This window comes from Dermacentor albipictus, chromosome 1, assembly GCF_038994185.2.
Source record: "Dermacentor albipictus isolate Rhodes 1998 colony chromosome 1, USDA_Dalb.pri_finalv2, whole genome shotgun sequence".
Lineage (NCBI taxonomy): Eukaryota > Metazoa > Arthropoda > Arachnida > Ixodida > Ixodidae > Dermacentor > Dermacentor albipictus.
The window spans coordinates 28,762,108-28,777,502 of record NC_091821.1 but is presented as its reverse complement, the minus strand read 5'-3'; the positions used below and the strand labels follow the sequence as shown (position 1 = coordinate 28,777,502).

General features: G+C 46.7%; 1 protein-coding gene across 2 annotated transcripts in view; it reads left to right on the top strand.

The window, feature by feature from the left end:
- The window catches only part of Dora (zinc finger SWIM domain-containing dorado), a 217,181-nt gene that overhangs the window by 51,839 nt on the left and 149,947 nt on the right, over positions 1-15,395 (top strand). For both annotated transcript variants that reach the window (XM_065437182.2, XM_065437183.1), the window contains exon 9: positions 2,761-2,978. In XM_065437182.2, coding sequence (XP_065293254.1) covers positions 2,761-2,978 — 218 coding nt within the window. The remainder of the gene's footprint in view (positions 1-2,760; positions 2,979-15,395) is intronic.

The following is a 15,395-nucleotide window of genomic DNA, read 5'->3' as shown; positions in this document are numbered from 1 at the left end:
TGCCGAACAACCATCTCCGATCGCACCCCTGGTTTCTCTGTCAGTACCATGATACCAGGTGCACAAGTCAAAATGCAAAAAAGGAACAAGACACAGAACATGCCCACAGTCTTCCTACCCTTTTATTTTGAATGGTAATTGTGGTGATGCATACGCTACTGCTGTGTTTTGGTGTTTCTTTTAGACTTCAGCACTCGTCACACTCTTTGGCTTGTCCAAATTAATGCACAGCCAGATAACTCTGAATGCGAGCGCATTTCATGCCACTGCATAATATGAATGTTAGCAGTGTGTTCGATAGGGTTCTGTCCTGTGCTCTTTACTCGCTTGTCCTGTGTTGCGCTGTTCCTGTTCTTATTCTAAATAAAATGAATGTTTGGTGGGATCTACAGTGCAATCGGCTTATAATGATACCACATATAACGATATACCAGTTGTAACGATGAGTCGACTTCAGAGTATCAACTTATGCATTAGGGCTATGAGAAATAAAAAACATTTAACGATATGTTATTCAATGCATATCGGATATAATGATCAAAATACTGCCTTTTGGGCGGCGTTTTCCATTGAGAATAATCATGAAATTTCCTTCACTAAGTTCTTCTTAACCGAGACTGGGCAAAAAGCTTGCCTACGCGAGTTCATATCTGCCGCCGTTACCACATAGCACATCCCGCCAGAGCGCCGATTGTGAAAGCCACAGAGAGCATCGCAAGTTGGCACAGCATACCAGAAAATGACGCCAGCTGCTTTGCGTCTGCATTGCCAACGGGCGTCCAGAGGGAAAAGAAGAAAAAAAGAGAGAGAGCAAGACTGAGAAGCGAACCGCGCTTGCGCTCCCTTCCTACAATCTCCTTCTTTTCCTCGGCGAGTGCGGAAATGCGCCCCAGAAGCCGCATTAGGTGCCCCAACAATGCACAAAGCTGTGTCGCTAAAGACGAAGCTGCAAAATTTACAAGACTCAAAGTACGAGCTCGCGTAGTTGATATTGATGATTCTGAAAACTGTGAGCACCACAATCATGAAGGCTTGAACCAGTGGCCATGCCAATGAACGAAAACAGCGGACTTTTTGTGCACTTGGACGAAATCCCCGTGTGTGAAACCAACACATTCCAACACGGTGGCAGCCACTGACATTGCCAAACTCTAGGAGCACGTCACTACAGGCGATAAAATAGGTGGTGCTTCGAGGAGTAGTTTCCGAGTTCAGATAGCGCTGCCTCGTTCTGCGAAGATTCTCCAACGGGGCAATCATACTCTCAGCAGACGGTGGTATTGTGCGACGGAGGCGACAAGATTGACATTGAAACACACCCCAATCTTCACGCAAAGTGCACTGTCGTCGGTAGAGTCACTAAATGATTTAATGTATGCTAAATTATAGCCGCCAGTGTACGCGCAGCCGCTGCACGTGATGCACACCACGGTTGTGAGCCTGAAACATCCGTGAAAGCAAGTGCAGATTTCCGACTACTTCAGCACACGTAGCATGACACGCTGGTATAAATAAACGTTTCAGTTTTCACAGCTTTATTTCTAAAATGTGAATCCTGTATCGTAAGTGGCAAATTTGGTTTCAGAGCTGCAAAGGCATGTTTGGCAGCTTTCTTTTTTTTTTTCTTTTTTTACGTTAGTCCAGATATAACGATAATTGGTTATAATGATTGTTTTTTCTTCTTGAAATGTATAAGGGGGCTGCACTGTAATTGCAAATCTACCGTATTTACTCGCATAATGATCGCACCCCTGAATTTTGTCGTCAAAATTCGATTTCTTTTATTTCCCGTGTAATGATTGGACCCCGAACTTGCCGCAGCCATATGTCGTGTGCCAAGTCTACCTAATAATGATCGTGTTTACCATCTATCGAATGCTACGCAAACGACTCAAGACAAACCAAGCGGTCTGCATGCACCAAAGTAGACGCCTCATTTCGTTACTTTCATCACTTTCCGCATTTCCATCACAAAAAAGAGGTACAACCAAACTTGCCTTTAATATGTGTAGGCTTTATAATGGTTGTGGTCAACAACAACAAAAAAGGCACCTTTCAATTTTTCTCATCTGCACTCGGGGGCATGCAACAAATTGCGAGCAGTAACGACAGTAGCCACGTTCACACTGATACGTTAGAAGTGTACCCTGTTCGTATGCCCACGCTTGTAACACAGCTAAGATATTGGCCCACCCTTAGTGGAAACGTGCCGTGTTAGGATAGTAGTGAAGACAGATGCCACAGTTTCCGCAGCATGCCGGCCATGTGTTTCTATGTCACTGGCAGCTAAGCGCACACATCAGTTTATGTCCCCTCAAAGTGGACATGACTACGTTAATGCCGCAAACTTGCCGATATTAACGATATTATTCATTACTGATACGGAAGAAACCGTTTCAATGCACGTTATGTACTCACGAGAAGAGGAAAAAATCGCATTCGGCGCGTTCGGCTTGCTCCGCCGGCCTCCATTTTTGTTTTGGTGTCCCGCACACCCGCATCCCGCAGCAAACGCAGGATGAAAATTTTTTTTCTTTTCGTTGGAAATTTAACCCGCATAATGATCGCACCCTTGAATTTGCGTCAATTTTTCTGACAAAAAAGTACGATCATTATGCGAGTAAATACGGTAAATCAACAAGGGTCAACTAATGAGGTTTTACTGTATGTTAAGGCCCATCCATTTAAGATCAGGACATATTGTTGACTTTATCATTTTGAGTGCCATTATGTACTTTCTGGGGCTTTGTGCCCATGCAGATGGGAGAGTGGCACGTGAAGACACTGGAACGAGTCTGCAAAGTTCGTGCAGGCAGCAGCAATGTAGCTGGAACAGGTGGAAATGGTGGCCTGAGTGGGGCTCGTCGCTCCGACCTGGATGTGTTCCCTGGCTTCAAGCCTTCCCTGGAGGCCTGTTTATTGGACTGGACAGACTATCCAATTGAAGGAATTACCTATGCTGATGGCGGTGCCTGCAGGTTAGATTGTCACTCTTTAGTATGTGTTGACAGGAGTCATGTAGATTTGTTAAAGCCATAAAACTTTGTGTGCAAGGTTTGTGAAGTATTTGTGCAACAATGTAAGATACCAACATGTCTGGCTACACTTGGTCCATTGCAGTCAAATGTGCTTCGCATTGTGCATGCATCATCATCTAGGTGGTGTTGTGAAACCTCTGTGCAATCAAGATTCATTTAATGCAGTTCACAGAATAATATAGCATTCACTTCATGGCAATTCTACAAAGAAGTGTGAATCTTTATTTTACAGAGGAATATTGCCCGACTGCTTATAATGAAGATGGTATTTACTTCTGTAAGGCTTGCATCATCTCTCTCTCTCTCTTTCTTTTAAATGGATCATTAACATGGTGAGGGCCTTACACGAAGCAGCTACTCTTTTAAGCTTCGGACTACTGTGCAGAATAATGCAACCACCGGCAGCCTACTGTGAACACTTTTGTTCCGTCGTCCTCGTCACTTCCACTGCCTTTGTCAATGGATGAGCTCACCTCATGAGTGCTCAGGCTTGGTAGTCCTTCATGCAGTCCTTTACTCTCTGAGATCCCTGTCACTTTAAAGCTCTTGATAACTGTGTCGAATGAAAGCACACTCCACGTGTTCTAAGTTGACACACACACTACTTGTAGCGATGCCATCCTAATGGTCCCAAAATCATGATGCAGCTAAACAGAATGCCTGAGCACAACTGATACAGTTTAAACATGTGGTATCTACTGCGTTGTTGCAGTGATGACGAAGATGTCATCAACAAGACAGTAACTGGTGTCGTCAAGTAGCAGCTTGTACAAATTAACCAGCATGTGGGTACGCGATACTTGCCAAACCTTTAAATTTTTGCACTCAAAAGAGGGGGCGCAAGCCTCAAGCAAGGGCAGGCTTTACACGGTTACAGTCGACACTTCTTAAAATGGACCGTAATAATTTAGCGAAAAAGGTCCGTTATATCTGAAGTTCACTCTATCCAAAATTAGGATCACAGTATGTTGTGAAATGGTGGAGCTTCGCTGCCATCACAAAAACAGTAAAAACATCAAATTTGAAATAAATAAATAAACTGTGTTTACGTGGTAATCGTATTACCACATGGCATGACACTGCACTTTCCTATGTACAGTCGCCGACCGATTTTCCGGACTCCGAAAATTCGGACATGCCCGATTATTCGGTCAGCTTCGCGGCACCGCCATTCTCCCCATAGACCATAATGTATAACAACTGCCGAAAGTTCGGACACCTTGCAACCTCTCGTCTGATTTTTCGGACACTCCTTGAGCCAACTCGGTCGAGAGCACCATGCACCGACTCTGACCGGTGCATGGTTCGACTTGCTGAACACCATTTTTATTTTGAACGGAGCTTCCTTGCTGCCCCACGAAGTGGCGCTACTGGAAATCCCCGCTCATCATCATCGTTTCTGCCTCGTTAGGTAGAGTGGCTCTGCAGCAGTTCCGGTTTCAGCTTAGTAAGCCATGTCAAGACAATCCAGCAGCTGATTTGTTTCTTCGCGCAAGACGCTGCGAGCAGGCCGCGTGTTTCGTTTGTGCGACTGGTGTCGGCACGGTGGTGTTTGCTTTGTGTGCTGTGTCGAGGTTTCGGTGATCCAATGCGGCATACGTAAACATCGCGTCAAGGGTCTAATGGCGCCGACAGTGCCGGCGCAGACTGCGCTGGGGAATGCCGGCAAGCGAGTGCCGGGAGGCCTAAGACTTGTCGCCTTCCGATGTGCTCCCTACTGACGCGGGAAATGTTCTGCCGAGACCTGCGCAGTGGTTGCATTGCGATTCCGGACACCGTCTCATTTGACAGTTTCATAGGTGCTGACACTGCTGTATTGACATGCGCAGAACTTGACGACGGCAAGATCATTCGTCAGGTTTCTGCTGCACCGCCGGACGATGACGAGTCGGAAGATGACGCACCAGGTGCTGCGCTGCCGTGGTATGCGGAGCGTGTACAAACAGTGACTGTGCTTTCATCCACTATTAGTGACCGTACGACCCTCTCCGAGATTCAGGCTTATCTGATAGCGCGTAAACGGAACAGCGTGCAACGGCGCATTCACGATTTCTTCCAAGCCTACTGCCGAACCCGAATAAGTGCGTGGAAATAAAGGATTTCATTTTTTTTTCTTAATCTGCTTTTTCGGACACCTGTTTATTCGGACATTTTCGCAGTCCCCGTGAGGTCCGAATAAACGGTCGACGACTGTATTCCGGTCGCTGGTTATCAAGCAAATGACAAGGTTAACAACCGGCACAATTCTGGGGAGTGCCCTGTGCTGACTGCCTGGCCCAACTGCATCGCCGCTGCCGCTGACATAAACATTGGTGGCAGTTTTTTATACCAAACAGTGATCAGTAGAATAAACTGTATTCAAATAATATTTTCTTACAAGCAACAACTGCTCTAAAACCAGTAGCTCAAACGAGAGCTGCGGTACAAGGCAAGTTCAACTCGGAGCCCATGTTTGGCTGCTGCTGCGCTGCACGCAAGGCGGCTTGACTGCATCACACGCTTCCAGACATTGCAAATAGCAGCCTTTCTTCCTTTTTGTGCAAATTGATTTGCTAATGTGAAATGATGTGGTAATGCTAGAAACCACCACAACGAAGCATATTGCATTTATACCATCTAGACAAAATTAGTCCAAAATATTGTTCTTTGTACCCAATGGTCCATTACAGCCGGCTCCATTAACCCTTTCGCTGTCACGGACGTACTGGTACATCATTGCGCCTCCCCCCCACAGTGTCACTGACGTACCAGTACGTTCTCTATCGTGCGTTCAAAATTTCGCGCCAGAGCGCAAAGCTGGCGCTCCTGCATTGGCCACGCTATCTGTTAACTCTTTCTACAAGTTCGTACATTCGCCCGACCTGTGTTACTCCATGTATTGAAGAGTACGGCGCGATTGCCACTCCCCACTTTCTCTTTGCTGAGTGGCGCGGTGGCTCCGTGTTCGCTGTATCATGCGTCGCACGCGTGTGCTTATGGGTTCAAGGGTTGTTCTGCCATCTGCGCTGGTTTGAAGGTTTTTATTTTTCTTCTGTTGGTGTGCCTGCTACGGCGCGTCAAGTTCAGGTGCACGTGCCGTTGCATCTCCGAAAAGAGTGACTCGTTCGCTCTCTCGCCGCACCCTCGCTTCCGACTTGCAGCAGTAAACCTAAAGCCCTTCGAACTTTGTTTAGCCTTTTTCCATCTCCCTCTGTCTTCTTGATCACGCAAGGTCCCATTGCTTTCCGTTGTGCGGGTGACTGAAAGCGCATCCTCCCTGCGCGCGGTTATTTTCGGATGGCTCAGCGCGCAGGACCTTCGTCTGCTCATTGGAGCAGTGGCTCAATTCCGATTCAGAATACGAGCCGAGCTCGGATTCGGACTCGGACAGAGTCGCATGCGAGGAAGAGGGTTCCGCATCGTCAGATTCGGATGTTGAACGGATTTTATAGTCAGGCTGATGATGATGATGATGTTTACTAACAACAGCTGCAGAACACTGAAATGTGCATATTGCATTGACTATGTTATTTGTATACCAATCATAATCAAAAATAAATTGCTACGTTCATTCCCTGTTATGCTCGTTCCCTGAAACCAAGCCGACACTGGGGGTGCGTCACGGCCAGAAAGGTCCGACAGCGAAAGGGTTAAAAGTGGAATTTCTGGCATTGATAATGTAGGCAGACCAAACTAGTACAGTGAAATCTCGGTACAACGAACTTCAGGGGACCGCGGGAAAATGTTCGTTAATCTGAAAGGTCGTTATAGTGAAAGCCCAAAAATTAGCCATAACAATAGCATTTCAGTAACGCAAACGTCCTACCTTTGAAACGGTACATCCTTGAACACGTTTCTCACACAATGCACACGTGATCGTCAGACAAGGCACATTTATTTGAAATAGTCCGTGATCGTCTTCTGGCGGGTGCAGCACAGACTCTGCAGCACGAACGATTCCAGACCGTCCACATTCATATGCACGCCTTTGGTCGCTGTGCCGCTTTTGGCTATAAATATGCGGAGTTTTCGCAAGCAGTCCAACGCACCTGTGGCCGACACGGACTCGTCGCGGTCTTCGGGTGCTGCCATAACGTGCAGCTTCTTGCTGGCGCTTAAAGATTTTCTCCTTATCTTTGAGAATCGTGGCTATCATCGACCGCGCCACACCATGTTCTTTAGCCACGACGTATTGTTTCTTCCCGTCTATTATCTCACGAAGAATCTCTACTCTCTCGCTCAAAGAAAACTGCTTTCGCTTCTTCGCCGTGGTTAGAGTTGTTGAGCTCATGGCAACGCGAACGCCGGCACGCACTTCTAACACAATAATATAACCAGAAGAAAAACAAGATGGACAGGCCTGATACCGGTGACAGCACGCGAACTGAGAAAACAAGCAAGAAAAACGTGATGCGTCGTCACCTCCGCAACAGGAAAAAAAGGAAAGGCCCACTTCAGCGTTAACTACTGCTTTTTTCATAGTAAAATATTCTTGCGCGCACAATTGACAAGGACACAGTGAAGGGGACACACGAGCGCTTCACTGTGTCCTTGTCAATTGTGCGCGCAAGAATATTTTACTATGAATTCGTACCAACTCGCCCAACTATCAGTTCTGCTAGTTGCTTTTTTTTTTTTCCTTCTGCCGCACCGTCTCAGGTTTTACGAGCCCATGCTCCCCGCCTCTCCACTCACAAAACCTGGTGCGTCGTTGCCTCCACAACGGAGAAGGAAAAGAAAAAGTCTCCGCCCGCATCTTTCTCCTTCCGCGCCATCTCAGGTTTTTGCGGGAAGCAAGTTGCAAGGCGCCCGCTCTTCGCGCTGCGTCGTCTGCTAGCTTAGAGCTCCGACTGCCGTGACGGATACACTGAAATCTAAGAATCCTCGCATTTCGGGATATGAGTTCGTAGTACTGAGGTGTTGTTAAGATGACACGGAAATTAAATAACGATCGTTATTCTGAAATGTTCGTTATTCTGAAGTTCGTAGTAGTGAAATATTTTTACATTGAAACTATAAGCAGTCGGCACGGGATTTCTTAAAAGTTCGTTAATCTGAAATGTTCGTTAATGTGGTGTTCGTTGTAACGGGGTTTGACTGTAAGTGAGATGAATGGCCTGTTACATTCGAAAGTATGCTGTATGTGGATCCATTGACCGTAAATACTGTAGTTACAGTACAGTAGTAGAAGATTGCTTGATGACGCACACTTATTCACTTTGGAGCAGTCAGCTCATTCCCATTTTATTTACACTTAATTGCACAATTTATTAGCAACTTTCTAAATAAATGTTCATGTTTTCTATGCTAGCCAACGAGTGTGTTCGTAAAACAGGAAAGGTACTTGCGTGTCTTTAAGAAAGTGAACTTCAGCAAAATAGAACGAACAGTTCAAGGACGATCATAGTGGTTTAATATACAGTAAAACCTCATTAATTCGAAGTCATCGGGACCGCAAAAAATTTGCGACTTAAGCAGGTTTTCGAATTGACCAAATACAAAAAAAAATGTAACCCAAACTAAAAATTTCGCTGCAGGAATGCACTACCTTTATTCGCTGATCTTTAGATTACTTAAAGTAATCACAGATGCTTGTTTGCCGCGTCCTGAAGTTCGAGGCTCCAGGGGTCATGTTTTCTAGTTGGCCAACTAAGTGCACCATAGAAGTTCCACCGTGGCACTCAACAAAACTGCGGATAATGTTAGCGCTCCGATAACTTCCCTGAGAGCAGATGCTCAGGAGCGCTCGTTAGCGTCGTCGTCGTCGCTGTTATCGCACATGGTCGCATCACCGGTAGCTTCACCCTCCAAGTCTGAGTAGCACACTTGTTGATCATTTTCAAAGATACGAAGCCGACTGCACCAGATTCGCTATTATCTGTGCAGAGTGCATTGATGCGGTCTCAATACTCGGCTCCTTCTTCATCAAGTGCACTTGAATAGTTAGCATCAGCATCAACGGTGCCTTCCTTCGAGAAGCCAGCGTGTTCAAAACACCGCATGATCAAAGTGGGTTCCACTTGCTTCCATGCATACACAACAAGACATATGGCCCCGAGGATGTCGATGGAGTACTCCTTGCCATTGTCGTAGCAAAGGAGCATGCGCTTGAGCAGGTGGTGGTGGTAAATCTTGCTCGTGTGGTGAATGACGCCTTGGTCCATTGATCGGCGTGGTTGTTCGGAGGAAAAAATACCATCCTGATAGCTTTCAGGTGTCAGATGTCACCATGCGCCAGGCCATTATCAACAACGAAGGGTACATTCCTGCCTATGGCCACGAACTTACGGTCAAGCTGCCGAATGTAATCTTCAAATATTGTGCCTGTAAACCAGGCTTTCTTGTTGTGCCAGCAGATAAGCTCTTCCCTTAGCGGCAGCCATGCATTTTTAAGGGGGGACACGGGTTTTAAATCGCGAAAAATGGCCAAAAAATCGATTTTTTGAAAATCACATCTTCAGTTTCTATAACCCCTTTTCTATCTGATACCCAAATATCATCACTGTAAACCGCTTAGAGGTGCTCTAAAAAATTCGTTTTATCAGCCAAGGTGGCGAAAAATCTCGCGGAAATCAAGAAAGAACAGCGTTTTTCACGCCACGATATCTCCAGAACGGCGCGACCGAGCGCCACCATCTTGGTCTCGTTGGAAAGCGCATTTCTCCGTCTTCAAATTTGCCGCTTCAGCGATCTCCTCCATACAGAAGCAAGCGCACAAAAAGCAAATGATTGAAGGTCGTGCCGGAGTCTGCGATTGGCCGCGCCTGCCACGTGACTCCAGCGCGGTTCGCCATTGGTCCGGCGCTCGCGTCGTCTGCTCGGCTCTTTGCACCTCGCGAGTTTGATGTTTCCACTCGCCGTAATCTCGACGTGTCAAAACGGGCGCTACATGGACATCGCAGTAGCATGGCCGATCCCTGCGCTTGTGGACGTTTGACTCGCGGCTAAGCATTCCGAGCATCGGCGACGTGGACTTCGCAACCAACATTCACGCGCGGAATCCTCGGACATGCGGCTAAGCCTTTCAGCACTCGGTGTTTCGAATTCGTGACAAATTCGTATCGCGCACGCAATCCTCGGAAACGTGGCTAAACATTTCGCGCATAGGGAGTCTCCGACTCGGTGATCATGCACATCGCGCGCGGACTTCTCGGACCGTCACCTAATCATTTTGTGCATCGGCGCCTCCGACTGCGCGAATAAGCGCATCGAGTGTCGACTCCTCGACCCTGTGACTAGGCATTTCGCGCGTCGGCACCTCGGACTGCGCGACTAAGCACATCGCGCGTCGGCTCCTTGTATCTGCGGCTATGCATTTCGCACATCGGCACTTTGAACTCGCAACCAAGCACATTGCGCGTTCACTCGATTATCATATTGTCACGATAGCTCGTAACAATATCTATCATACCACCCCTTCATAAAGAGAACCTCATCATGAGCTCTGTTCACTAGGCCCCATGGGCTGGCACACACCTGGCTGCAGAAGTGATCGAGGCATCATACAAAAGTAAAATTCTGGAAAGCACCTAGCAGCTGCATATCTATCACTGGCTCTCTGATCCTAAGTTCCACAGCCACTGTCAGGTGAAGATTACTTGGAAGGCTACTTCCACTCAGAGCCTTCATTCAGTAACATGGTCAATTATACCAAATGAAAATATGCCTCACTGATTGTAATAGAGACTGCTATCAATCAGACAGCCTGCATGTACAACACTGGAACTATATTCATGCCCACACAGAGTTCTACACTTCGGTATGAAACCCAGGCACCATGCTCTTTGTGGAGCATGGTGCCTAATAAAGTTTCTTGTACTAGTTCAGTGGCCAGTGTGCTATTATTTTGAAAGTGTGCAGTCACACATTTAGTATGGCCATTCTTGCAAAACGTAGAGCTTCAAAATGGTGCCATTTGTATTGCTGTAGATTCACTTCAGCAAAAGCTACATTTGTTTGAAACTTCAAATGCGTTTATTTCAGTTCGATGTTTTTGCACACTGTACTCCGCCTTACGGGTGTTTTTTCTGGGTTGTCTTTGGCCAAAAATGACAAGGGTGGTATCATTTTATTCGTATTGAAATGATCTGGGGGGTGATGCTATTTTTATTACTCTTGCACCGTCATGAAAATTACATTCACGTATAGTACTCGCTGCTAATTAGAAAAATATGTTCATAATAAATGCAAGATTGTTTTATTGTCCGCAAAATGCTTCCAAATGATTAAAAATAGCATCACCCCCTACAGTAGGTCTTTAGCAATGGTGTCATGCATTTAGTTTTTGGTTTAGCAAGACGGAATCATCAAAAAGCCCCGTAACGAGTTTGAAATTAATTTGACTTCACACCTCAATATTTTTTGAACTGCTACAGCTATCAAAAATCTAATTACAGATCTGAAATCAGCACGAAAAATTGCCCCAGACAGTGGAGTTTATTAAAGATTCACCCAAAAATAAGAAAAAAATTTTTAGGACCCACTTCCCCCCTTAAAGCAGCGAGGCTTCCCACTCTATCCAACTACAAGCAGTGGCAGCTTGTGTTTGCTGCACATGTTCGCGCTAAACAGAATGGTAATTCGTTCCTTGCCCTGCTTTCGACCCTTGACTGCAGTGTCCTTCGCTGCAAACGTTTTTGTTGGCAAAAAAAAAAAAAAAACACCACGCTAGCTGCAACACCCTTAACCACATCACACAAAGAAACGGCGCAGACCGGCGTTGCGCGCACACACGTCGCCGTAGGCGCAGAGAGAATTGGCAAACGGCAGCCAATGGCAGCGGCACGGAACATGCGTTGACGCTTTGACTGCAAGGAGCATGTGGAGAGTGGGAAACGAGAGCACATGAAAAAAAAAAAAAACGGTATCCCCGCTGCATTGCAGTAATGCACGTCTTCTCTGCAGGCGCACATTTTGGCAGTGCGCGGGGCGTGCCGTGGACTGATTTTTGTGCCTGCAGTACTATGGGTCGGGCGCTTCGTCTATAAATAATCGCGATTGCTATGTGGCGTCGCCTCGCGGCTCCGAATGGCCGTCATTTCGTCGGGTTTGCGGTGAAATGAGGATCAAGAATTGCCACATAGCACCCCAAACCTGCCAGTTAACCGAGTTGGCCTAGGCCGCCGGTTCTAATTATCCGGTCAAATTTACGTTAGGAAATACGGGACTGCAGAAAACCTTCAAATTATCAGAGATTTCTAATTAACCGAGTTCGAATTAACGAGATTTTACTGTACTTCAAGACCACATTTCAGGCTGCTTTGTGAAGTTAATAGAAATGGCTCCTTAGCAATTTCAAGTAAATATAAGAATGTAAATATCCAAATTTATAGTATGAATCAAATATAATCTTTGATATTCATTCTAACAATTCGCCTAGTGAAGTTGTCAAATATGCATTTCTGTTCAATAATAAGGAGTAACAACACTTACGACATCCGCAGAAAAAAAGAAACAGACACAACTGGTCACTGTTCCATATGATTCTAGTGCTTGGGAGTTGTGGATGCTGTGGAGAGGCCTCAGTTGCTGTGCAAATATGTGGAATAGTTCACTTCTGCTCAATGATTTCTAGTTTTTTAATAAGGATGCCTCATTTTTGTGCAGCCAACAAATTTGTATCGATTTAGGCAAAGCAGTTTATTATTTGGACAATCTCGCCATGTCTAAAACACCTTTAACTCTTTTGTTACTGCACCTATAGAAATTGTTCAGTTTTTCTACGCATTGTTAAACATTTCCGTCGAAATTTTTCTCCTAGCAACATTATGCATCATTTGAAATGACTACAGTCAACGACCGATTTTTCGGACTCTCTAGGGAAAGTAAAAACGTCCGAAAATTCCGGCAGTCCGAAAAAATGAATGCATGCAAAATAACGCACTTTTTTTCTCTTTTTCTCGGATCTAGAGGTAAAAGGCGAAATACCAGGCTTCCGAAACCCTGCCAAAGCATCAATGAAGGCGCCATAAAAAGAGGCGTTCAAAAACTGTATGCAGCTGACTGCCGGTTTATTATGTACATGTGCATCGTCGGGCAGCCAGTGTTATTGCTGCAGTGGCTTGAAGAGCTTGTTGATTGTTGTTTGGACGGCGCTCCGGTTGCATGCGATCATATTCGCCTCGATCTGAGCAAGGGTCATGTCAGCACTGTACACCGATGAAAGAGTCAACAATGCTCGCGTCAACTCGGCGATTATAGGCGGCACAGGCATTGGCTCCTCATTTTCAACATCGGAGTCTTCTGAATCCCCCGCAACCTGACGGACTAATCCCTCGTCAGTCAGTTCTGCGCAGAAGTTTAGCTCATTGTCAACGTCAACAAACTGTTCAAAAGTTATTTCCGTGGGCACGGTACAGTCGCCGACCGTTTATTCGGACCTCACGGGGACTGCGAAAATGTCCGAATAAACAGGTGTCCGAAAAAGCAGATTAAGAAAAAAAAAATGAAATCCTTTATTTCCACGCACTTATTCGGGCTCGGCAGTAGGCTTGGAAGAAATCGTGAATGTGCCGTTGCACGCTGTTCCGTTTACGCGCAATCAGATAAGCCTGAATCTCGGAGAGGGTCGTACGGTCACTATTAGCGGCTGAAAGCACAGTCACTGCTTGTACACGCTCCGCATGCGACGGCAGCGTAGCACATGGTGCGTCATCTTCCGACTCGGTCATCGTCCGGCGGTTCAGCAGAAACCTGACGAATGATCTTGCCGTCGTTGAGTTCTGCGCATGTCAATACAGCAGTGTCAGCACCTATGAAACTGTCAAATGAGACGGTGTCCGGAATCGCAATGCAACCACTGCGCAGGTCTCGGCAGAACATTTTCCGCGTCAGTAGGGAGCACATCGGAAGGCGACAAATCTTAGGCCTCCCGGCACCCGCTTGCCAGCATTCCCCAGCGCAGTCTGCGCGGGCACTGTCGGCACCATTAGACCCTTGACGCGATGTTTACGTATGCCGCGTTGGATCACCGAAACCTCGACACAGCACACAAAGCAAACACCACCGTGCCGACACCAGTCGCACAAACGATAAACGCGGCCTGCTCGCAGCGTCTTGCTCGAAGAAACAAATCAGCTGCTGGATTGTCTTGACATGGCTTACTAAGCTGAAACCGGAACTGCCGCAGAGCCACTCTGCTCTATCTAACCAGGCAGAAACGATGATGATGAGCGGGGATTTCCAGTAGCGCCACTTTGTGGGGCAGCAAGGAAGCTCCATTCAAAACAAAAATGGCGTTCAGCAAGTCGAACCATGCACCGGTCAGAGTCGGTGCATGGAGCTCTCGACCGAGTTGGCTCAAGGAGTGTCCGAAAAATCAGACGAGAGGTTGCAAGGTGTCCGAATTTTCGGCAGTTGTTATACATTATGGTCTATGGGGACAATGGCGGTGCCGCGAAGCTGACCGAATAATCGGGCATGTCCGAATTTTCGGAGTCCGGAAAATCGGTCGGCGACTGTACTGCTTTCCGCGCTTCGATGCCATCGGCGAGGACAACGAAGACGGAGTGGGGCCATCGAATGCAAGCGAAATCCTCAAGTTGCGAACAGTGGAGTTCGCTGACGAGCGTCGAAGCACCTAGGCTTAGCGTCGCAGAGCACACTTGACACAACAGCACAACCACACACCACACTAGCCAAAACGTGGCCTGCGCCTGCCTGCGCAAACAAACGAAATAGCGCCGCTCCGGAAACTCCGCCAGAGGCGGAAGTGCAGCCATTTGCGGCGATGAACATAGCCAGCATGGCCAAACCAAATCGGTGTGTGACGGCTAGATTCGGCTAGTTGTGGTTCAAAGCGGTGATATGCTTCAGCTGCAAGTCGATTTCCTTCGCAAGGGCGCTGCGCGAGGAGCCAAAGGACCTTCTGTCGCGTCAAAAAGTCCGGAAAATTGGACAGTGGGGGGTTCGAGCGTCCGAAACTTCACATGTCCTTATACATTGATTCTATGGGGCTCGTGGCGGTGCCGCGAAGACGTCTGAAATATCAGGCATGTCCGAAAACTTGGGCGTCCAAAAATTCAGTTGTTGACTGTACTGAACTTTGCCTATTTCAGATTTGACCATTTTTGGCAGATTGCGAAGTTTGGAAAAATCACTTCAATTGGAGATATTGTCGAAACTAGCCTTCAGTGCTCCTAGCACTCTTTCAATAAATGGATGCAGAATTTGTGTTTGGCAATGTAATTTTTAAATAACAGCAGCAGTGAAGGCACAGAAACTTCTGTCTGGTTGTCGAATTCCCTGATCTGACGTCTTGGGTGTTCTAACGATGTCTTTAACAATGGTAGATGCTCATCGGTGCGTGTTACAGTTCACTCTCATTACAATGGACAATGATAATCCAACAAAAAACATCCGTTTCATCCAAACTCTGTA